At 37.3% G+C, this 25,872-nt stretch overlaps 1 protein-coding gene across 1 annotated transcript in view; it reads left to right on the forward strand.

Annotated features, from left to right (window-relative positions):
- The window catches only part of TMEM65 (transmembrane protein 65), a 22,010-nt gene extending 6,564 nt beyond the window's left edge, over positions 1-15,446 (forward strand). The window contains exons 2-7 of the mRNA XM_015568656.1: positions 1,578-1,622; positions 2,574-2,641; positions 7,702-7,756; positions 8,649-8,691; positions 10,821-10,926; positions 14,672-15,446. Coding sequence (XP_015424142.1) covers positions 1,578-1,622; positions 2,574-2,641; positions 7,702-7,756; positions 8,649-8,691; positions 10,821-10,926; positions 14,672-14,773 — 419 coding nt within the window. The 3' untranslated portion in view covers positions 14,774-15,446. The remainder of the gene's footprint in view (positions 1-1,577; positions 1,623-2,573; positions 2,642-7,701; positions 7,757-8,648; positions 8,692-10,820; positions 10,927-14,671) is intronic.
- The last annotated feature ends 10,426 nt before the right edge of the window (positions 15,447-25,872 follow it).

Below are 25,872 nucleotides of genomic sequence, written 5' to 3' on the forward strand. Positions count from 1 at the left end.
TGGGTTCTTCTCTACAGGTTATCGATTAATTCTGTGGGATTGGATGAGGACGAAGAAGGTAGACTTCTCTGCCATTTTACCATAGCCTATTCTTGTGCTTATATAAATGGTGAGGTGGTTATTATTATTATTATTTAAAATATATATTTTTACTGATTTCAGAGAGGAAGGGAGAGGGAGAGAGAAATAGAAACATCAATGATGAGAGAGAATCATTGATCAACTACCTCCTGTATGTCCCCCACTGGGGATCGAGTCTGACTGGGAATTGAACTATGGACCTCCTGGTTTATAGGTCGACACTCAACCACTGAGCAGCACCAGCTGGGCGTAAGATGGTTATTACTATAAGATTTGATAGTTTCCTTTTTTTGTAATTATTGTTAATTTTTAGATTTAATGATGTCACTTGAAGATATTTACTTTGACATATACTTGGGAAAACCTTGTGTGTTTATTATGACATATATTATAAATAGTATATTGCTACTTGTTGAGTAACACCCTCCTTTTTTTATTGTGTAGGATATTCTATATTACCTGGTAGTGTAGGTTTCAAAACTCAAAATATTTATTATATCACCAAGGGAGATTAATTAAAGAACAGGACACAATCATTGTTGGAATATATTGCTTTAAAATATTATTTTACTATTTTTAAAGGATATTTAGGCCTATTTGAACATTCTTTTTCTTTAATATTTTTATTTTTATTGATTTCAGGGAGGAAGGGAGAGGATAAAGAGAGAGACAGAAACATCAATGATGAGAGAGTTATTGATCGGCTGCCTCCTGCACGCCCCCTAATGGGGATGGAGCCTGCAACCCAGGTATGTGCCCTTGACCAGAATCGAACCCCGGGGCCCTTCAGTCCGCAGGCCATGCTCTATCCACTGAGCCAAACCCGCTAGGCCTGAATGTTCTTTTTCCAGTATCAGTGCGCACTTGCATGTACATTTCTTAAGTTACCCAGGACTACCATCTTTAAGAAGGGTAGCTATATTTTTGAAATTTTAAAAAAATGTTTTTATTGATTTTTAGAGAGAGTGGAGAGGGAGAGAGAGAGGGAAACATTGAGGTGAGAAAGAAACATCAATCTGCTGTCTCTCACACGCACCCCTACTGGGGACCCTATCTGGATTGAGCCCGCAACCGGGGCATGTGCTCTGACCAGAACTGAACCTTTTGGTGCACAGGACAACGCTCAACCAACTGAGCCACATGGGCCAGGGCTATTTTTGAAATTTTGAAAACTGCAATTAATGTAAACAGGCTTGTCACATAGATGCAAGGACTTAAAAAACAAAAAAACCAATGATTTATTCAGGGTTATAGACTCCATGACAGGCTTGTAACTAACGCTCAGTTTTGTTTTCCAACCTTGTATTTAATCCATACCAAGTAACATTTTCTGTATGGCTAATTTAGGTCCATTAACCGAAAGATAATTTATGAATAAACGCTGATATTTTCCTAGCTTTGTAAATCTGCCGGTGTTTTCTTCATTGTAATAAAAAAAAAGAGAGACCATGCCATCGTAACTAATTCTTGCCCCACACCCTTTTCTTCCCCTTTAGAAAAATTGGAAGCTGCGCCACCCACCCCAGAACAGCTGAGATACGGTAAAGCCTCTATAATTGTTAAATATTGTGCATCTGTATCTTGGGCTTGAAATAACTATATCATTTATTGATAGTACAAGAGTCAATACATTAAATCTTTCTAGACAGAGTGAGTTATCCTATTTATTATGCCAAAGCAAAAAATGTATAAACTCGGTTTAAGACATGTCTATTATTGCTTAAATATGTTACCATCTAGAAATAGAAAAATGAGGCTAAATGTATCAAAAACATATAGGTATTAGTTCTTCCTCGTTATACCTCTATTATCTCAGGTTATTCAGATCGTGAACTAGATAGATGAGGTAAGTGTGCCTTTGGTAGGAGGAGGCCAAGTTACATTTTGATTTAAATAGAATGTGTTTTTTTTTATAGTTTGTGAAAGCATTCAGGGATACTGAAGTATTATGAAGGGGAAAAAGATTTCTGAATGTAAATGTCTAATATAGATGAAATAATCACGTTTTCCTAACATCTGTTTAAAACAATTATTTAAAAGTGACCAAACAGCTTCCCTAAAATCTGATTCAGGGAATGTTTTTATTATTTCTAATGTGGAGATCAATTTTATGATATCAGCCTTTAGGTATAAGAGAGAAACAGATTGATGTCAATATCAATTAAACAGGAAAAAACATGGTATTCATAATATGTATTTACTTATTTGTTCTGCTGTTAACTATATATAATTCGTATGTGTTGCCAGTAAGAAAACACAAAAGCCTAACACTATTGTTTTTACATGTTATGGATTTTTTATTTGTTTTTTGCTCAGTATAGCTTCTACTAAGTAGCTAAACTTACAGTAGGAGTAGAAGAATCTTCTGGCTATGGGGAATGGCAAGCAAATTCCAAAGCTTATTGAGGAGACTTTAATCGTATGGTCTATTTTTGTCATTTTAAAATTATAGAAATCTTAAATTACATTTTTCTGTTTTTGATGTTTTTCAGTATTCATCCACAATGCGATACCTTTCGTAGGGTTTGGCTTTTTGGATAATGCAATTATGATTGTTGCAGTAAGTTCTTTCTCTTACCCCTTCTATTTTGAGCTAATATAGAAATTTATGTGGTCTAAATTTTTCTAATAATTTGCATATTGTAGCTGTAAAGTTTTAATTAACATAATGAATGAAGCTTTTTTTTTTTACTATGTTTTATGTTAATTAGGCTCTAGCTCAATTTTAAAGCATCATGTATGTTAATCATTATGACTTTTGGTAAAGCATTGACAATAACAAGCACATATTGATTGAGTATATTATTCTATTCTGGTTTCAACATTCATACTAAAGAAAAATGTATGTAAAATTTTCTTATGTTCTTTAATTGTATCAGTAGTTCACATCACATATATGTTATTTGATTAGTTCTTTGCTTAATTTTCCCATGCAAAAATGTTGTGGTTGGTTTGTTTGTTTGTTTATTTATGGTTATTCCTCACTGGAGGATATTTTTCCCATTGATTTTTTTTTTTTTTTTTTTTAGAGAGAGTGGAAGGGGGAGGAGAGGAGACAGAGAGAGAAACATCAATGTGAGAGAGCCACATCAGTTGGTTGCCTCCAGCAGGCACCCTAACCAGGGCAGAGAACCTGAAACTCAGGTACCTGCCCTTGATCAGAATCGAGCCCCCAAGCCCTTTGGTTCAAGGGCTGACACTCTAACCACTAACCATACTGGCCATGACCAAAAAATGTTTTAAAGCAGTGGTTCTTCATGTTGTGGTGACCCCCAACTATAAAATTATTTTTGTTGCTACTTCGTAACTGTAATTTTGCTACTGTTATGAATTGCAATGTAAATATCTGATATGCAGGATGTATTTTCATTGTTACAAATTGAACATAATGAAAGCATAGTGATTAATCACAAAAACAATATGTAATTATGTGTTTTCCGATGGTCTTAGGCGACCCCTGTAAAATGGTCGTTCGACCCCCAAAGGGGTCGCGACCCACAGGTTGAGAACCGCTGTTTTAAAGGATGTTTTGATATAATCTATCTATTCATTTAACTGGAAGATGTTATAAATTTCAATTCAGAGCACTGTGAATATATACCCCTTCTGTCTTTGTTCCATTGTAATGGGTAAAAAAGAATTTTCCTTTGCCGTGGTCATTTTAATGTAAGGGTGTTCTTTAGAAGTTAGCCTCAGGAATGGCCGATTTACGTTTTTGCTGTTATGTGACACCTTTTGTTAATGGATACCAGTATTGGGTTCAGACTCTAAAGTCAGAAATAACACCACGATTAAAATGCAACTATTTTGAAACTACCCAAGTGCTCTATTCACTTCTCTTCACTGACTTTCACTTTAATTAAAATCTATAAATTTTAGCTTTATGTAGGAGACTTTAAAAAAAAGGTAACGATTTTTGGATCATTGAATGTGAGGAAAATACATATGAGAGATACAAGGTTTGTTTTTGCTTTTTTTGGTGTTTTGGCAGTCACATGTCCTACTACATGTAGACATAAGTAGAATATTTGGTTTCAAAATCGGCATAAAAGTTTAATTTACATTGCGTAGGTTACAAAATTTGCTTAGAGAATATCTAAAATTGGTTCATCCGAGAATGCTTTTTGTTTTGTTTTTCTTTTGCTATATAGTCTCATTTTATGTCCAGATTCATGGAAATGAGATATCCAAAAAGACTAGTCCTTCCCCTGGTTGGGGAACTAACAGGGTTCACACAGCAGAAGGTGTCCTGTTTTGTAAATAGTCACAGAAAATACTCTAACATGCACACAACTTGAAGGTGATAACACCCATTGGATAATTCCTTCACAGAGTATTCTGGCAAAAGCTTCTAAAATGTGATTTCAAAATGCTAGTTTTTTACTGATTTCAACATTTACCTAATATGTACATAAGAATCAAATTGGTCAATTTATATATCTATGAATGTGAGACACTCAGCCATTTAGAACTACACTGCCCTTTCTGAAATTACTAAAATCTGAGTTGGTTAGATTATTTAAATAGTTAATGTAAGTCAAATATAATTGTAATAAAAACCTTGTTAGGATGAATTTATAAGCTACTAGAGGCCCAGTGTGCGAAATTCGTGCACAGATAGGGTCCCTAGGCCTGGTCAGCAATCAGGGCCCATCAGGGCCTTCCAGCTGCTGGCTGGGGCCTCCCTTCGCTCCGCACCACCCCCTGGTGGTCAGTGCATGTCCTAGTGAGTTATTGAACTCCCGGTCTCCCAGTTGAACTCAGGAGGGGACAATTTGCATATTAGGCTTTTATATATATAGATAGTTAAGACTCGATGTGTTTCTTGAATAGATCGTCTGAATCAAAGTTTCTCTGTGGCAAATATTTCTTTCAATTTTACATGACTCAATCTTTTAGATTCTTTTTATTAACAGCTACTTGCCCCCCTACTGACATCTTAATAATAATTTTTTCACCTCAGTAGGGCAGACCTTACATATTCAAATGCTGAAAGACTAATCTCGCTACAGGGACGTGTTGAGATGATATATTTTGCATAAAGGGGCTAAGGGAGATCAGAATAGGAAAATTGGTTAGCTTTTTAGATCCTGAATAAGACCTTCACCAAAGATCTTATTATTTCTTCGATATAAATATTTAAAGTAACATATCTGTGTTTAAATAGAGCTACCAACAAAACAAAACACCCACATTCTAGAGTCAAATTACTGTCCTAATATTCACGATTCAGTGTGACTCAGGCCTGCATCTCATTAGTAGTATAAGTGAGAGTAACCTATTTTGCAGGCCCCAGATGGCTCAGTAATTTAGTATTATTTGTTTTTCTAGTTTACATTGAAATCCACTTTCAGGGACTTAATCACCAGGTTATCACTTGTATAATACTAAAATAAATATTTAAATCACTGACTTCAATACCTGATTGAGAGTAAGAGGTGTGGCAAAAAATAGTTTCCTGTGATAATTGCAAACTAATTCAGGGACAGTGAAGTTTTCCAAAGAGGCTTTGTAGTACACTGCTGAGATTAATATACATAAATAATATAACTCTAGGATCTATGCAAAGGGAAACAGTGATCATTATTATCATAAAATTTTTTTAATGTTTCTTTATTGTTGAGAGTAACTACAGATGTCCCCCCTCTTTTCCTTCACTGTCCCCCTCCACCCGGCTCCCACCTACCTCCATAAGAATTATTTTTTACTTTTTTAAAAACACACGGATTGCCTCCTAATGTTGTGGACAGCTCTGTCTGTTTTACGATATTAAGTTACGATATTTGATTCTGCTTTTCTATCATGCCATAGACATTTGATATTTTCTTCTTCCGGTTAGGTGTACTCTGTGGGCTGTTGCTGCCCTAGTTGTACTAATAAAAACAAATTTGTATATAATTTCTTGTAATAGATTTGATCTTTATTGTTGACTGCTAATCCTACTACGCTTTTGGGTTTATAGCTCTTTATTCTATTTTTATGTTATTGGGATTGCTTTTGTAACCTAGTGGGTTTGGGGATTATTTTTCTGGCAATTTAACTAGTATAACATTTGTTAGAATTCTAGAGTAGATTAATTATATTCAGGTGATGAACCACATATAACCTGCAAGACAACTAGTGTTAAATCTGTTTATGATTTCCAACTCACCTGCTAACAGGAAATTTGATGTTAACTATGGGAAAAAAGTAAAGGCATAGATAGTCTATTGCCTTCAAACTGACTGACTTCATATGAGGCTTTTTATGCTGTTAGAAGGACCTTCAGGTTCCTTAAATTTAATCAAACGATTACACACTTAAATACTTGTTAAATACATGTACCGCATTGCAAACAGATTCTTCTTGGGTCATTCCTAGTGACTCACTGCTGTTAATGATGCTGTATTTATTTTCCATGCTCCGTAACTGTCAGGTGCGTCTTTTCTATATCAAAGCCCCAGTGTTGTTGTTGCTGTTTGTATCCATATATAAAGAGACACATCTTTTTTCTTTGTGCCCGTTCTCTTTTTCCTTCTTTGGGAATCTCTTCCTTTGGGTACCTTTACAACCTTGTACTTGTAAGTGCCTGGGAGGCTTCTGTGCGTCAGGCTGTCTGGGCCATCGTCTCTAAGAACTGATTTTACAGAGGTGGGACCAAAAGGCCGCGGGGAAAGAAAATTGAGGAAAGCTTAACGCAGCTTCTCTTCAGTTTTAGAAATAATTGATTAATGCAGTATTTCTACATATCACATAGGGCATCCTCTTTTCTCCACAAACACCATGGAGATTTTTTAAATGTTCAAGTATTCTTAGTATTCAAGAGGGCTTTTGAAAAGTATGTCCATTTATGGCAGCATTGCCCAAGGACTGGAACTGAGCTAGCATGACAGGTTCTAGGATTTCTAATTTAGTCTATGTAATAACCCATGAGAATAGTTTCATCTTCGACACTTCAGTTCCTTCTCTTTAAAGTAGAAATAAAAATATGAGCTCCTTTTTTCTTCAGAGGAGTGAGATGTGGAAAGTCTTAAACTCTCTCAATAAATAAATTCGGTGGAAATACAATAGAGCCTCATTTTTGCTTTAGTTCTATTGTATCAAATGTTGTTGTTACTTATAAATGAATCAGATAGTCCCAGTACTTAATGGCTAAACAACTAAGTGTTATAAGGGTAATTTTTGAAGTTTATGATATTTTGGGTTCCTAGATACTGGTTTAGTCTGGTTTTTCAATCTTTTATAGGATAAATAACAATAGTATAGATGTAGCATTCAGAATTTAAAATTTAGGTGAGTTTGTCAACTTTGTGCTCAAAGAGCTTTAAAGCACCTTTCTCTGTGATAAGAAAATATAAATCTTAGATTCTTAATGATGAATTGTATTGTATCTGTGTTGGTATTTTTTTTCTGAAAGCCTAATTTTAATGAAGAGATATTGATATTATTTCTGCATATTGCATATCCTTAGTAATTAAGTGAATTACTGCATTATATATGCATATTTCTGCATATTTTTATAATTGTGCTGCAATAACATGTTTGACTACTTTATCTGTTTTTATTAATGCTTTGCTATTCTTTTATAGTCACCAGAGCTTTAATATTTTAAGATTAATTTCTTTGTAATCTTTTTTTCAGGGAACCCATATTGAGATGTCTATTGGAATTATTTTGGGAATTTCAACTATGGCAGGTATTTAATAATAATAATATGCTATTATCTGTATATTTAAAAACATTTCAGTAGGTTAAGTATAGAAGGGGATCATTTATTTGAATGCATTTACTCATTGAAATGTCTACTAGTTTATCTCCTAAATCCTATTCCTTTAATTTTTAATTTTGTGTACATAATACTACGTTTTTCTGAGAAATTTTAGGTTCAGTATGTTAGTTGATGGGTAACAATAATCTACTACATTGACTATATAAATGAAAAGTTTTTCTTTTAATTACTGGCCACCCTGAAACCTTTCTATCTCTTTTCTCTATTCAATTATTTATTCTCAAGTTGGGTAGAAAAATCAAAGAAGGAAATACAAGATGGAAAATTTAATTTGGTATTATCTTATACTTTCCCCTCAATTAACACTATATTCTTCGTGATGGTGAAATCTGGGGATAGCTCTGTGTTTTGTGTGTTTTATGGAGCACATAAGTAGATGAATTAATGTAAGAGACATTTCTTCTCCTTGATTTTCTGGAATTTTGGAGTTGTACATATGGCTTTAATTTTCCCCAAATATCCAAATTCCCTCTATCAAACATTATCTGAAAGTTACAACTACAAAATATTGCACACATGTTTTAATATTGAACCTAAAATGGAAACTGGCTGCCACAACAGAAAAATAAACAACCCTGCTCCTTGATAAAGATTATAGAATACTATAATCTCAGAAGAATTGTGCTCTATTATGAAATCTTGAAATTCCGAGCTATTCAATGAGTTACTTTGGATATAGTTGTTTTAGTTTAAGAAATGTGGTAACACTTGCAGACCAGTGCTTTGTTAATTAGAGTGATGTATTCTAATGCTTTTTATGACTTCCACGTGACAATTGTCCATTTTTCACTTTTTTTAGCTGCTGCTTTGGGAAATCTTGTGTCAGATTTAGCTGGTCTTGGGTAGGTCCATACATTTATTCATTTGTGCATATCTTTACTTATTTGCTCTCTTTCTCTTCTCCATTCTCCTTAATTGAGAGGGCTAAAAAACAAACAAACAAACAAACAAAAACGACATTTATTTGTGTCTTTTAGAGCTAAATTTTAAAATCTTTGGTGCGCACCAACTACTGATGCCTGGGTCACACCCCAGTCATACATAGTGAGTGTTTCTTGGGATGGGGCCTTGACATTTGTGTTTAATAATCTTCTCAAGAAATTCTGACATATACAAAAATTTTTCTAAAGCTATCACAATGAAGCAGAGTTAATTATTTATACGTATGTATTTTATAGACATTTCCAAGACCAAGACAGGATTAAAAGTAAGAACCCCTATCATTATTCCACCCCAGCCTCCTCCCACTAAGCCCCAAAATAAGAGATGTGGCTCAAAGGGGAGGCTACTGACTCGGCATGTTTTCTCTAGAGAGAGGAACTTTCTAAAGGAATAATGGCCAAAGCATACATGTGTTTGCTTTCTTTACTCCCTGTGGCAGGAATGATGAAACAAACTGTCTACTGAGAAAAGACCAGTTTTCTCTCTTTCTGCTTTTACACTCTCACTTCCCAGTGGCAAATGGGCTGGGCTGCTTCCTGAGCCTGGGGAAGCTTGGGAAGCATAAATTAGGCTAAGCTGGCATTGATTACAGTGATACCCATACTCTCACACTCAGCCTTCGGTTTTGTTACTTCCTTCCTTGGTTCATTGGAGTGGTAAGTTTTGGAATTTGGATTTGGGGTTAATAGAAGTCTACTTAGCCCTATAGTCTAGGCAAAGGCAGCTTTATAATTGGTCTGACTCTACATGTCAGACTTTTGCGCTGCAGTTGGGGCCAAAGCTACCATTAAAAACAGAGTTTCTTTGCTTTGGGGCCAAGGCAAAAATTTTACATTCCTGGAATTTCTGGGATAAATCCATAATGATATCATCCTTCAAACATTACCTTTCCCAGTTTCCAATACTAAGGTTAGTGATGGTATTACAGCTGCTGCGATAGCTTTCTGCATTTAACCCCTTCCCTGGCAGAAACGTGTATACACGTTTTCACAAAATGTTCTTTTTTCAGTCGTCGACGAGTATACTCGTCTAAAAACTTTACCTTCAAAAACCAGCTACATACGTACCATTCTAAATAATTTCATCTAGAAACTTTCTGAGGAAATACTATTCTTAACCACAAAAATGGGAAGAAAAAATAATTACAAACTGTTTTCATAACCAGCATCAAAAATACTATATAGAACCAAAATAAAAAAATTAGTCTGAAAAAGAAACGTTTTTAACAAAAAAATTATTGGGGAAGGGGTTAATAGAACTAAATGATCTAATACATTGTGAGGCTGCTTCATTTTAGATTGCATCATAAGACAATTATTTTTGTTAGCGATAAAGATTTTGTTGGGAGACTTTATATTTAAGAACTATTTCTTCTTTGCCTTTTAAAAATATCATTAAATAACAAACACCACATTTTATCCATTATTAAATGCACAGTTTTTTTTTAGATTTAACATACCTGACATTGGGATCCATTCCATAATCAATGGTATGCATAGTTTAATTGGCATTTTTTCCTTATAGTTCATAAAGTAAGATAGTATCCAACAAGTGAAGGTAAATTAGAATTGATAAATACCTGAAATTGTTATGAAAATTCTAGGCTGTTTTTCTTATTATATCTATCTGGTAAATTTGGAAATTTTTGCTTTCTGATGATAGTTATTAATTTATATCAAATGTTAAAGTGCTTTACTTGGAATGTAGAATAAGTGCATAAATTGAAATTGTTGTAAAAAATTTCTATACCTTGAATTAGTTTTTTAAAAGAAATGGTAGAGAATAAGTTTGCTAAGTCAATTAATTTACCTATGTATTAAATATAGTAATATGAAAATAGTTTTAAACTGGATATATTTATACACAATAAAAATTTATACACAAAAATGTTTATGAAAATGTTGACACCATTTCTAGAGTGCCAATTAATTATAGGTATAAAACTACCTTGTTTCTCTTTGTATTAATTTGTTTTTTGCTACCTGAGGACTTTAACAACTTATTTTCTGTCCTCGTGTCTTTTTTAAAGACTTGCAGGCTACGTCGAAGCTTTGGCTGCCAGGTTAGGCCTGTCAATTCCTGATCTCACACCAAAGCAGGTTGACATGTGGCAAACGCGTGTTAGTACACATTTGGTAAGTACTTTACGTGGCTTATAAAAATGAATTTGGGTAGCCAGAGCAAGTTCAGTCCCTTGAGAAATTTGAGACTAAAATTGATTTAAGTGTAGGTTTTAACACAAATTGTCCAAGGCTTGGCAGTTTTCAGAGGGAGAGTAAGTTTTTTTATTGACTTCATATTTTGTAGGTATACTGCATTTTTAAAAATTCTTCATATGATTCAGTTAATCTTGAGGTATCAGTTTTGTGCTAGACATAAAATGAATATAGTTGTTTTGAGGATTGTTTAGGTAGAGAACCAGACATTTAAACAAATTATAATTTAGTGTGACATGCAGTAATGGAATTATAAACTAGATATAGGAATAGTACAAGTACAAGAATTAATACTTTGTGGGGAAAAGTTCTTTTCATGGGGAGATTTCTTGGTGATTATTAGATCTAAGCTGATTTTTAAAAATTATTGGTGAGACATTTACTAAGTGAACAAGAGAATTCCAAGTATATTGACTAGCAAGTAGAAAAGCATGATAAAAACAGGGTGTTAACAAAAATACAAGAGATTAGTAATTGCTGGGATGTGCTATGTAGTAGTTGTACATCGAAGCAATAATGGAAAACAACATGGGAGATGTAAGAATGGATCAGACAGGAAAGGCATTTTTCTGTCAGTGTATCAACTGTGCCAAAGAGCTTGAACCCCATACCTAGGTGGTGGAGTGCTATTTTAAATAGGAAGGAAACTGGATGGATCAGTGTTACCAATTAAGAAGAGGAGGAAGAACAACTTTTGTAAGGGAAGAGAATGAGTTCTATTTTGGACACGCTGAATTTGAGATGTCAGTAGAACACTCACGCGGTGATACCGAGTAGGCATTTCGATTAAAGGTCAAGCGTTGGAGAGGATTGAATTAGAGATGGTGGGTGTAATCATTCATCCATTAATTCAACAAATATTTACTGTTAACCTATTATATGCAGGGCACAGACCTAGGAGGTTTGGATTAGTTAGTTAATATTATTGGTCAACAAAACAAGATCTTTTTTCTTTTCTTTTCCGGTGGATCTTAAGTTCTAGCAGTGTGAGGAGAAAGAAACAATTTTAAAAACTTGATAAGTTAAATATTGAGAATATTAGAAGTTCACAGTATTATGGGAAATTAAAGAAAAAAAGGAAAGCTAAGCAGAGTAAAGAGGTTGGGAGTGCTAGAATGGAGACATTGTAATACTAAATAGGAGGGTCACACAGCCCTCACTGAAAAGGTCGGCGATGGTGAGAGCCAGGTGAGAAGGGGATTGCACTGCGCATGTTTGAGTGCGATGCCAGGACCAGCAGGACCAACATTACTGGGAACTGATTAGATATGCAAATTCTCAGGCTCTACCTTAGACCTGTCGCTGCATAAAAGCTTGTGTGTGTGTGTGTGTGTGTGTGTGTGTGTGTGTGTGTGTGTGTACATATCCTGCAATTTGTAGATCTATTGAAGTGAGATTAGTTAGCTAATATCAATCAGCCAGAGTTGTTGAGGAGTAAGGATATTCTAACATTCTAGGAATTTGGCTTAACATTTTAACATAATAGTTGGGATCAAGATAAGATTATTTCCTGGGGCCTTCTCTTCTGACATAATTTATAATTGTTTTCTTTCTATCCTATGAGCAGGTCTATTTCCCCCCTTCTGTAACAAAAGCACGTCACACACTAAACTGTCATATATATACTTGTTTGTATGTTTATTGATAAACCCCGTAAGCATATGTATTCTGTTCCTCAGTTGTTGACTCCGCTTGGTATGTCTGAGGGTCAAATCTTCTATTCTGTAACATAACATTAGGTTATAAACAGCCTGTAGTGGTTGAAGTTAGTGATCAGCCATCTAGTTATAACATATGCTAACTCTGAAATTTACCTAGAATAGAATATATGCCAGTACACATGTAGTTTCTAACTGACATACGTTGTATTTTAAAGCCTTATTTGTAATTTGGTTGTTTGAAACTCTGAAAATATCTTCTTGCATACGTTACAGATATACTCAAGTCCTCGGTTAGCTCCAGTATAATTAACTTTAGGGCCTAATATTATTATAAGACAAGATAATCCTATATAATAAAAGCCTAATATGCTCCTAGCTGGTTGGCTCTAGCTGGTTTGGCTCTGTGGTTTTAGCATTGACCTACGACTGAAGGATCACAAGTTTGATTCGGGTCAAGGGCAAGTACCTTGGTTGCAGGTTTGATCCCCGTGCGGGAGGCAACCAATGGTTTCTCTCTTGCATCAAAATTTCTCTCTCTGTGTCTCTCCCACTCTCTTGTATTCTCTCTAAAAATCAATGGGAGGAAAAAAAATGTCCTTGGTTGATGATTAACCATATATATATATAACGGGCGGATGTGAGAGATCCAGTTTTGGTCCTATCCCCGCAGGCCAGGTCAAGGGACCCCAGGACTCTAGTAATATATATATATATAATTTTTTTTTCAGGACCTGGATCAGGGAGCCAGAAAAGGAGGGATAGCCCATTTCTTCCCTCCTTCTCTGCCCTATTGACCATATTGACCCATTGAGAAAATTGTGTTGGAACCCACCGACTGGCATTCTTAGAGTGAGGGTGGAGAAATCCTTGGTTTTCATGGATGACAGTAACAGGCATTCTAACATTTTGGGTGGGAAGTGGAGTCTATTAGCAAGGGTCATTTCATGTAGATGGGGAAGTCAGGAATCTAATATAGTCTCTGTAAATATATATAAATAAATACAAACATTATCTAAGGTCAAAATAAGATTCTAGGTGAGGATTTTTCTTGTCTTCTGACATTAAAATATATGTTCAATATTTAATGAGTGTTTTCTACTTGAATATTCTTTGATGTTATTTTTATGGCAATTTGATAAAAGAAAAATTTCCTGGTTGCTTTGAACTTTAAATATCATTTCTTCTAGAATATTTTTGTAGCATATTTTTATATTTCGGTTATTATGATCAAAAGACATGCAGTCACAGTTGAATTTTATAGTACACTAGAGGCCTGGTGCACAAATTCATGCACAGGTGGGATCCCTTGGGGTGGCCTGCGGGGATCGGGCCAAACCCACAGTCCAATGCTGCCTGCAGCTCCTACCTGCCACTTCTGCTCATCCCGGCCCCACTGCAGCTGCCATGAGCTTGTGCCCAATCAGTCCTGGTCGGGAGAGGCTCGAGTTGCAGTAGCAGCACTTGCCAGCCATGAGCCCTGCATGTGGTGCCCTCCCGAGGGGAGTGGCCTGTGGGATCAGGCTGAAACAGGCTCTCTGACATCCCCCAAGGGGTCCTGGTTTGCGAGAGGGCAGAGGCCAGAGGCCAGGCCAAGGGACCCCACCAGTGCATGACCAGGGGCGGGGAGGGACCGCAGGAGGGCTCCAGGACATATCCGGCCCATCTCACTCAGTCCCCATCGGCCGGACCCAAGAAGCAAGCTAACCTACCAATTGGAGCATCTGCCCCCTGGTGGTCAGTGCACATCATAGCAACTGGTCGACCAGTTGACTGCCCCCTGGTGGTCAGTGCATGTCATAGTGAGCGGTTGAGCAGCCTTAGCATATGATTAGCATATTATGCTTTGATTGGTTGAACAGTCAATTGGTCACCAGACAACTGGACACTTAGCATATTAGGCTTTTATGATATAGGATAGTAATTGTTTATTATAGATACTTAAGCAAGGATTCCTCTTACAGCAATAAAATAACTTTCAAAAATGTTTTGTTTTGTTTCCTTAGGGCAAAGCTGTTGGGGTGACTATTGGCTGCATTCTAGGAATGTTTCCTTTGATTTTCTTGGGAGTAGGTGAAGAAGATGAAAAACTGGAAAAGAAAAATTAACCCTCGTAGAGTACCTATAAAAGATGTAAACTAATGTACCTCAACGATTAAATATGCTGTCACAACATTTAGGAATTAAGACAGTAACAGTGTATAGATATGGGATCAAATAATTCAGCATGTATTATGGAAAACACTAACTTATTGTGGCTTGGTTTTCTTAGGACATCTTTTTAAAAAAAACTGTTTAGTATCATTTTGTGTAAATTGTTGAAGTGCTTTTTCATCAACGGCAGTCAACATTTTATCTTTTCCTTCTCTTTCTTTATATATCCAGATATCATTTATCAGTCATTGATGTATTGTATTGACTTGGGGTTTGCTTATTTGTTATGTAATGTGTATATGCATGAAAACATTTTCTGTTGTTGTGTTCCCTATAGTTACAATTCAACCTTAAGATTTTTCCAAATTACATAAGATGTTTATTGTCAGTTGAAGATTTTTTACTCGCTTTCTGGCAACATCAATTTTGTACTGTTTCACAGAAAACATTCATAATCATATAATTTCAGTCACTTTTATTTACTCCCATATCTATTCAAAACAGATGCAGACTTTAAATATTTTAAGTTTCTGTTACTCATTCTAATTTCTTGTCTCAAGTGCCAGAGGTCAATCAGAATGAGCAGTTATGTGGTCTTCATACTACATAAAACCATACATCTTTTTTCTTTTTAAAATATATTCCATTGATCTTCCACAGAGAAGAAGGGAGAGGGACAGAGAGTCAGAAACATCGATGAGAGAGAAACATCGATCAGCTGCCTCCTGCACTCCCCCGACTGGGGATGTGCCCGCAACCAAGGTACATGCCCTTGACCGGAATCAAACCTGGGACGCTTCAGTCTGCAGGCCGACGCTCTATCCACTAAGCCAAACCAGTTAGGGCAACCATATATCTTAAGTATATTATTTCGAATGGATTGTTTTACTTTTAATTTCTCAATTTTGCATCATTACATGTTGATTTTTGACTAATGAGAGGCAGAAAATTATTATTGTGGGTTTTTTTCAATGGTGATTATGGAATTAGAGTGAACTAAGGGGTTTGACATGACACTTGAAAATTAAGAGGCTAAACAAATTTTTTCAGAGAAATAGAAAATGGGAACTGTCAAGAGGGTTTATGGGATAAGTGGTGACGTTGAAAGGATGTTTGTAAGGTTAATGAGATACAAATTATATTGTACAGGAAGGATTTATTCCCTCCAAAATGTCTTTTGATCTGAATTAAATGAGTCTGAGTACTTCCTATTCATAATCCTGATGTTATATCTTGTTTAGTGAATTTTACTTCTGGATAACTTCTTTTGAGGTGAAAAATATTTTATAATTGAGAGAGAATCTTTGATCGCTGCCTCCTGAATGCCCCCCTACTGGAGATCAAGCCACAACCCTGGGCATGTGCTGTGACTGGGAATCAAACCATGACCTCCTGCTTCACAGGTCGATGCTCAACCAGTGCGCTACACTGGTAAGGCAAAAATATTTTATATTTCACTCTTTGCTACATATAGTCTAATAGTCAAAAGTTACATGAGTTAAAATCTTTTTTTTTTTCCTTTTTGGTCTTTTTTTCTTCTTTTGTGGTATTTAAATCAGATTCTAGGTTGAAGTTATTTATTCCAATCTTGTGTATCTGACTTAAGTATAACCGTGTAGGAATCATAAATTTTAATTTTATGAACCCTTAAAGTTTGTTAGCATGTGGCCTGTTACACATGCTAAAAAAACACATTATGGAGTAGAAAAACTGAAATTAAAATTACTATTTGGGTTGCTGAAATTATTAAAGTTGGTAAATAGATGCAAAAGAAGGGAAACTTATAAGATGGCTGTATTTACAGCTATAACTTATTTTAAAAGTTTATTTGCAAATATTTACTTTAAGATCTTTTTACAAAGGAACTGATTTCCCCAAGGCAATTTACCATAAATTCGCTTCAGTGCACTTCAAAATAATTTAGTGCTATCCCTTAATCATAGATTTTAGAAGGAAAAACATAAATCAAACAATGAAAAGATAAACATATACCATTCTTATTATGTACAAATAGTATGACAGTCTCATTTGATCAAATTAGAATAGAACTTGATATCTTAAACAGAATTGTGGTTTGTATCTTTCACATAGTAGTATACACACACCAAAAAATTTTTTTTAAATTTTTTCAGGAGAGAAGATTAGAGTGCTTATTAATTTTTTTTTTTTTTGCTAAATATTTATGTGCTTTTGTCCCTAACTTGTATATTGCCAGTCCGTTCTGTTTTCTAAAAAAGCATATTATTGTGGTGCTTAAATTTTTTCTTTATTAATTAAATCCCATATCCAGAAACTGCCTGTGAGTTTAGAAAGGGCTTTTGATTACTGTTGTGTGTTTTTCTTCCTGTTGAAAATAACCTAGTCCTACAGAATCTTTCAGTTTAGCTGAACATCTGCAAAGTTATTTAAGGTGTCAAAACATGTAACATAAAATCTTCATATTGAAAGACATTTTAATTTATGGACACAGTAAAAATTTGCATCATTCAGGTAATTAATTAATTTTCAAAAAATGGCACCCTTTGGTCCTTAACCTAAGATACACATTTTTCCAAGATTTTTGTGTTCTGCACAAAATGATTTCTGAGAAATGGTTCCCTTTAAGATAATTACTTTATGTAACTATTATTTTATGTTACTTGTTACCAAGAACCTTATTTCAGATTGAAACTGGAATTCTTATTTCTCATATTAGTTATTTCTTTATTGAGAGCACCATAACTGTGGTTAAATGCAACATGAGCTACTTTCTAGTACTGTCTGTTTAAAATTCATGTTGTCCATGTACGATGATTTATTGACTTCTTGATGCATGTAAATTGGGTGCATTTTGTTGCCACTGTATGTTAAATGGTGACCAATGTTTCTACAAAAGAATTGAACAAGAAAAATCTTTTAAGAAATTTGGAATGTGGTTTTGACTTTGAAATTTGATTTTCTTCCTAATCTCAGAAGGGCCTGGTGATTGTGTCGCTAAAGGAAGTAGGGTTAATAGATGCCGATTTGTTTGTAGCAACGACGCTGAGACAGTAAAATAGAACTATTTATTACTTCACTGAAACCCACATTGAGATACAGCATTACAGATTATGAGAGAAGAATGATCCCATATGGAGGTAATTTATCTTTAAGGGGATGTCAAAAAAAACAAAAACCTTTAGAAAGATTGGCATAAACGACACTGATGGGAATTTACAGCAGCGACATCTAAGCCTCTATATAATAACGTAGCATTTACTTCGCTCCTTTTCTCTATTACTGCTTCAATTTAATTAGTTGTTATTAGTCTATTCAGATTTTCTGATTCTTCCTGAGTCAGTTTTGTAAGATTGTATGTTTCTAGGAATTTGTCCAATTTGTTGGCGTATAGTTGTTTTGCAGTATTTTCTTACCATCCTTTGTATTTCTGTCAGCTATTACTTTACCTCTTTTGTTTCTGATTTTATTTATTTAGGTCCTGTTTCTTGAGGAGTCTGGCTAGAGGTTCATTAATCTTGCTTATCTTTTCAAAGAATCAGCTCTTGGTTTCATTGATCTTTCGTATTGTTTTTTTGGTCTCTATGTCATTTATTTCCACTGTGATCTTTATCATCTCCTTCCTTCTACTTACTCTGGACTTTTCTTGTTTTTCCCCTTCTAATTCTTTTCATTGTAGGATTAGGTAGTTATTAGAGATTTTTCTTGTTTCTAGAGGTAAGCGTCATTTTTATGGACACAGTTATTGTGTTGCAATGCAATACCTCAGGAATCTGGTTTTTGTTTCTCATTTTCCTCCCTTTTTATTTTTTATTTTATTTTATTTTTTCTGCTCTCACTTCTGGAAACTGCTTTGTCTCTCCTCTCTAATTTTCAGGTTCTAGAGTCTGTATGAACTCCAAATTTTATAGGATTACACTCTGGAGAGGGGGTAGATAACTATGGGTTTTGCATTCACAATGTGAACATTCTGGTGTTTGGTACCATGCTTTCCATATTTATATTCCCTTGTGTAGAAAATGAAAGTTCTAAACTTTCCTCATTTATTTCAAGTCATTTCTTTTTCTAAGCAGATTTAAAGAGAAATGGTGTGTTACAGAACAGCTCTGCCAAAAGCTTAGTAAAATTATTTAGTCTTTCCTAGAAATTGCAGCCAGTGTTTTGGCTATCTGCTATTAACGAATGCCATCTGATATCTGGCATGTTTTATAAACAGGCTGAAAACTCTAGGCTGGGTGCCAGCTATATTCAGGTTTTATAATTATATCTTTCTGCAATATTCTTCCCACTCGGACAGCTAATAAATAGTTTAACTAATTTAAAAAATCATCTTTTTCCTTTGTCTCTGCAAGATTTAGAAATTCTAAATGCATTTCAGAAAAATTATATTTTTCTGCAGTCACTCCTACCATTGTGTTTGGTGTCCGGGAATGAACCAAATTATGAGGGAGGTGGGTCAACAGAACCATGAGGTTCAATTCCCTCTCTTGAGGATCTTCTAACACCAGAGAGACGGACAATCTTTGGGGATTCTGCAAACTCCAGAATTCTATGATTCTGAGTGACTCACGTGGCTCACAATGGTGCTAAGGCTTTATAATGCAGTATATTATAGTTTATTCTTATATAATTCAACATATTGAGCAATAAAGTCATTTTGACATATTCCTACTCTGCAGGAAGATTTAATGTAAGTAACCTTTTCAATAAGAACATCCAATTATTCAATTTCAGGAAAAATAGAAATGAAATATAGCAAAACATCACTTCAGGTTAAATTCTCCATGGTCCCATGACTCCCTGTTGATACCATTAGCCCATTGTTTCACATCTCTGATGTGATAGCTCATCACTGAAGCAAAGGTTACACCTATTTCGTTGTTGTGTCCTTGGTATTTATCACAAGTCCATATTACAGATTATCCCTCTTGGTTTGTTTGTTTTTATCATCTATCAATTTTGAACTTTGAAGGCTTGATAAGAGAATTGCAAACTCACTTACTATACATTATAGAATTAAACTACTCATTCATTGTCAATGCTCTTTTTAAGCCTTCAGCCTCTGAGCTGAAGGGGATAGCTGCTGCTGATAGACCTGGCAGTAGGTCATATAGGAAGACCTACATTCACTGCTGAAGTCCTTTGCTTTTTGAAACCATGTTAATAGTATTTGCCATTGGGAATCCAACAGTTCTAAGTCGACCAACTCCTAGCTGTGGGAACTTACACATGAGGACCAGTCTTTCTCAGACTGTCCCCATTTATAAAATTGAGACAGTACTAGCTCTACGGAATTTTAAGAATTGAGGTTATATATTTATAATACCTGGTGAATATAAAAAGTGCTGGGAATATAGGAGGTGCTCCGTAAATGGTTGCAGTGAAGATTTTAGGGATCTTTCTCCTGTCTTCCATTTGGTGGTTAAATAGTTGAAAGAAATGGAACCTGTTGAGTTTTTGAGCTGGGGAATAATGGGAACGTGGAAACATTCCATTTTGTGTTAAGTATTGAAGTTTCTGTCCATCAGACACAACTTTGATGAAAGTTAAACTACCAAAAGATATCCTAGATCAAACACATGGTTTTGAAGTTGTATGTTCCACTGCTAACCCTAAAATAACTGCAGTGAAGTGCGATGATTTGGAACCTCCTGGTATTTGCCTTGCATGTTGTGGACATCTGATAAGGTCCTGTGAAACTCAGGGCATATAAACCAGGCAGCTGAAAATAAAAATAGCAGCCCGTTGCTAATAAAGTCTAGGGTGAGGTGGGCATCCACAACGGGAAATGTGCAGGTGAAGTTTCCCCTTCAATGGTCCTTCTTTGTCCCCAAGCCGACTGGCAACCCTCCTCCCCCACCACGGGCAACACTATACTCTCACTTCTATTATTTGGCTATGCAATTCCTAGGATGGTTTCTTTGTCTTTTACTTCTTCTAGACCAGAAGTTTCTTTTGGAGATGAAGAGAAATCCTAGTGTGATGACACATGAATAATACATGGCATTTATGGCATGATTATAACATGGCCCAAGATGAGTGATTTTCAGTGTTGATTGCATCAGGGGCACTTGTTAAAGATGTGTATTTTCAGTCCCAAACCCATATAATCTCATTCATTTGGCTCTGGGGGAATCTGCATTTTAACATCGTCTAAGTCACCCTGATGCAGTTGGTCAGGTGACTCCGTGTTTTACAAAATGCTGGGCTGGGTTCCTCACGCCTCCTCTGTCCTCTGGCTGCTTACCTCTGGGCAGTGTCTGCCAGAGATGGTCATTTGGTGAAACTCCTATCAGGGGAGTAAAATGTTCTCTCCCGAAAGTCAAGGACTAAAATAATAATCATTTCTTTCCATTTTCCCTGACTTCCTTTTCCGCTGGCAGAAAATGACTGGCCATATTTAAAGCTCCGTTGGTTGATTTTTTTTTCTTTTCGAGGCATCTTGTGAATAGCTTTTCAAAGCTAGAAAAAGTCATTCATCTGAAAGTTGAATTGTGATGAGCTTATCTGTCAGCTGCATGTTTCCTCGGTCATTCTGTTCTGGGCAGTAAATCCATAATCACTGGAAGCAAGAGCTGTTCATTATACACATTCATATAGTTCATTTCGGAGGCCCAGAGTGTCCACATTGCCGATAATAGACACAGCTACCATTCACTTATCATTTACTTTGTACCGGGACTGTGCTCAATATTTTACATACATCTTGTTCTTTAATTCTCATTAACATCTTTGGGATAGGTTATATAGATGAGGAAAGAAGGGCTCAGAAAAAATTTAAATAACTTGTCCAAGGGGCAGAACTAGGATTAAAACATGTATCTGCCTGATCTCCACGTTACACCGCAGGCCAGCTCCTGAGGGCACAGCACGCCTCTGTGGTCTACAGATGGTAGACTGGTGCCTCGGACACAGGGCTGGTTGGTTTTAGGCCAGAAGTTAGGACCCCGCTTCCTGACCCCATCATGAAAGTAGAACAAGAATGACTACTAGTATGATTTAGGATCTATACCTAGAATATAAACCTTGGGGCCCGATGGGTTTCAGAATATCTCGTGCATTACTTTTCACCCCCAGAGGTAACTGGAACAGTACTCTCAAACCAAACACGTTATTATTTCTGCAGTAAAACTTGAGTATTCACTATAAGTGGGATAAATAAAGTCTTTAAATAGACGCACTCAATTCATTCAGGTCAAGTACTGCAGCCAAATGAGTTACCAAAATACTGTCTTTCAGATGTTTTTGCATTTTGGAATTGTGGATAAGATATTTTTAACCTACAGTAAAAGAGACCTAGAGAAAATGAAGCAAACCCAAGAAACTTAGACCTAAGCCACACTTTGTAGTTTACAAAACACTTTTTCTCTCATTGTCTTACTTGTGAAGTAGACACCCATGTCCTACAGAAAAGCAATCTGAGGTTCAGAGAGGCTAAGTGCCTTAGCCAAGATCACACAGCTCCGCTGGTAACCAGCTGGGCCAGGGCCAGAACCCAGGTCCTCTGCCTCCAGGTTCTTGGATTTTTCCAAACCATAACCCACATCATACAGTAAGTCCTGAAGAGTCGAAGTTGCAGAGGTCAAATTCTTGAACGTGTTCCCTGGAGCACAGAGATGCTTCCCTCTAGAGAAGTGACTTGCCAGACTCTGCAAACTAATTCCCACAGGGCGGCCTCTGGAGGGAAGGATGAGAATGGAGGACATGACCTTGGCCTTTTAGTGCTGAGCTGTAGCTCTATCCAAGGTGGTTGGATCAATCTCTGCAGTGCATACAACCCAGCCCAAATGCTTGTGGTGGTCCAGTGATATTTCAGAGGAACCATTGACTGCTGCTTCCAGGAATTCTGATAATAGTAAACATTTATTGACCCTCTGCTATTAGCCAGATGCCTCCTTCCCATAACATTCTGGGGTGTTATTACCACTTCTCCCCCATGAAGAAATGGGGGTTCAAAGATATTTCTAAGGTCCCATAGTTGGTAAGTGATAAGTCAGGGTTGGAATAAGTCTGTTTCTGCCTGGGGGCCACACTCTCACCTGGAACATTGGACAGAGCAATGCCAGAGCCCTGGATTTTCAATCTGTCCATGGGGGCAATGCCTTTCCGCTGACCCCAGACTGCAGACAGGCAGGCAGCACAGGTTGGCTGGGGAAGTGGGGACACCAGCACGTCTTCCATAGTCATCCTGAGGGTGGCTTCAGGTGAACGCAGGGGATACTCTATTTTGCAAAATGCAAGGATTTTCATTGTGCTCCAGGGAAGGACTTTTCAAAGAGCCCTTTTACAAGCAGGCCCAGGTTTTGCATGCCTCGCATCCCAGAAATCCAAGCGCAAGTTGTTTCAGCACCTGCTTCTGATGGCGCAGCCCCGCAGCAGTAGGGAAATATGAGAGAGTGTGCTGTGTTCAGGAAACCACAGTAGAAGCATAAGGTTGGAATGTAAAATGAAGGCTGCGTTTGGAGAAGAATTGGGGACAAAGGTTAAATCATGAAAGGCCTTATTGTTCTCCCTAAAGAGATTGGGTTTTGTACTCTAGGCAACGGAGAACCACCCAGCGGCTTTGGGTAGGGGAAGAACATGGTCGCGTTTCCCTGGGTGATGGCTTATTTGACTTGGAAATCAGGGCTGTCAGTTAATCTAGGATGGAAAAGGTGGATAGGATGTCAACCACTGGAGATGGCTGTTCATCCAAGGCAGAAGCAGCTGTGATGGCCAGGTGTGTTCAGGGTTTGCAATGATATGAATCAAAGCAAACCATGTCCATATATTGAGCACTTATTGTGTACTCTACACATGCACATATATTATCTCTTTCCATCATGGCGGAAGCCCTGCAAGGAAAGCCATAGCTCCTAAAGAGGTGGAGGTGGGATTCAGACCCATTCCTGTCAGACCCCAAAGCCCATTCTCTTTCCATCTCACAAGTCACCTCTCCCAGGGAGTTCAGTTTAGGTTCAGCTATTCTTGCTGAGACAGTCATTGGAAAGACCCTTGGACTCCAGCTTTCCATCTTCATTCCTAAAGGTAAGGGTTGCCCCTTTCTCCATAAAGACCACTTTTCAAGCGAACAGGCTGTGGATGGAATATGTAGAAACATGGGCATCAACCGGTCTGTCCAGCTGCCCCGTGTCTAAGGTGAGTGACGTGTAGTTCTGAGGACGGGGTTGGCACCTTCCCTGGGGCCTTGGACAGGTCTCCTGAGAGGAGTGCCTTGTCACCCTCCTTCTCACTAAAAAGGAAAAGCCAACCATTCTGTTTCCATTTTACATCCTCCTCCATTTCAGGCCTCATCATTGCTCCTGAGGTCAGGAGGCAGACAGGTCCCACCACATTCACCATCTTGGAATATGCTGTGCATCAAAGATAAATTTTTAAAAAATATATATTTTATTGATTCTTTACAGAGAGGAAGGGAGAGGGATAGAGAGTTAGAAACATCAATCAGCTGTCTCCTGCACACTCCCTACTGGGGATGTGCCCACAACCAAGGTACATGCCCTTGACCGGAATTGAACCTGGGATCCTTGAGTCCACAGGCCGACGCTCTATCCACTGAGCCAAACCGGTTACGGCTCAAAGCTGAATTTCTGAAGGGCACTTAACAACTCCAAGTTAGGGGTTTTCTTAGAGAGCAATCTGCTCAGAGCTTCATCATCAGCCAGGAGAGTCAATCACTGTCCCCATCAGAGTGGGCACTGGCCAGGCCACAGGGTGAAAGCATTGCTCCCTCTGAGGATCCACATCCATGGCAGGCCTGCTGCTCCTACAGTTTCCCTTGGGCTTTCTCACACTTGGGATCCCATTTGGGGTTTGGGGTTGGGTTAGGCTATGGATTGCCACGATCACTCAACAGAACTTCTCTTGGGGACGTCACATCTGCCCCTTTCCCCTATGATGGTGTGATTGGCTTTACAAAGCAATGAAACACACTTCGCCACCCCTGGGAAAAGGAAACCAACTCTTACTGAGTGTTAGTTCCATTGTGCCAAGCGTCAGGATCAAAATGTCAGGTGCATTGTCTCATTCTCAATAGCTGTCTCCCTCTCTCTCTCTCTCTCTCTCTCTCTCTCTCTCTCTCTCTCTCTCTCTCTCCTTCTTCTTTTCCATTAAATTTTTGTTGTTGTTTTTAATCCTCACCTGAGGATATTTTTCGCATTGAATTTTTTAGATTGGATGGGAGAGGGAGAGACAGGAAATGGATTGCATGAGGCATGGTTTCTACCAGGGCCTCTTTGTAAAGCTGTGTGGGTTGCACACTGTACAATAGATTCTCACTAGTCTGTGCAAGTTCCCTCTCCCCAGGTTGTTCCATGCACTGTGTAGTGTGGGGGGCTCTGGCACATCCGGGGAGCCTCATGTAGTTTGGGTTTGAAGGTTACAGCTGCATCACGGGGCTCCCCACAGTCCCTCCACATGGAACATTTCACTAAGTGTAGGAACTGAGACTGGAAACTGTGAATTCCTTGTTGTGAGTAACGTGGTGCTTATTCATGAAAAGAGCAGTCCAGGGAAGGGACTAGAAATGAATGTATGGAAGAACCCTGGCCACGGGGAGAAGCTGGGATGTGAATGTGAAATAACTGTTTCAGCCCCACCGTTAGGAGCCACAGGAAGAATGGCAGACTGGAGAAAAATATGCTCTCGAGCGCTGTGGTTCCCTCCTGGCCACTGTCTAGTGACACCATAAAAACAATTGGCTGGAAACAGAATTTCCCAAAGCCACCATAGAAACAAGTCAGCCAGGTTTATCTTAACTCACGAGTTGATGTCATAGAAGTTTCTGGATGTTAAGAAATAGACTGTATTATTCAGCTTGGGCTGCTGTAATGATGTCCTTAAACAACAGAAAGTTGTTTTCTCACAGTTCTAGAGCAGCGGTTCTCAACCTGTGGGCCGCGACCCCTTTGGCGGTCGAACGTCCCTTTCACAGGGGTTGCCTAAGACCATCCTGCATATCAGATATTTACATTACAATTCATAGCAGTAGCAACATTACAGTTATGAAGTAGCAACGAAAATAATTTTATGGTTGGGTCACAACATGAGGAACTGTATTTAAAGGGCCAGAAGGTTG

This window comes from Myotis davidii, unplaced genomic scaffold, assembly GCF_000327345.1.
Source record: "Myotis davidii unplaced genomic scaffold, ASM32734v1 scaffold765, whole genome shotgun sequence".
Classification (NCBI taxonomy): domain Eukaryota; kingdom Metazoa; phylum Chordata; class Mammalia; order Chiroptera; family Vespertilionidae; genus Myotis; species Myotis davidii.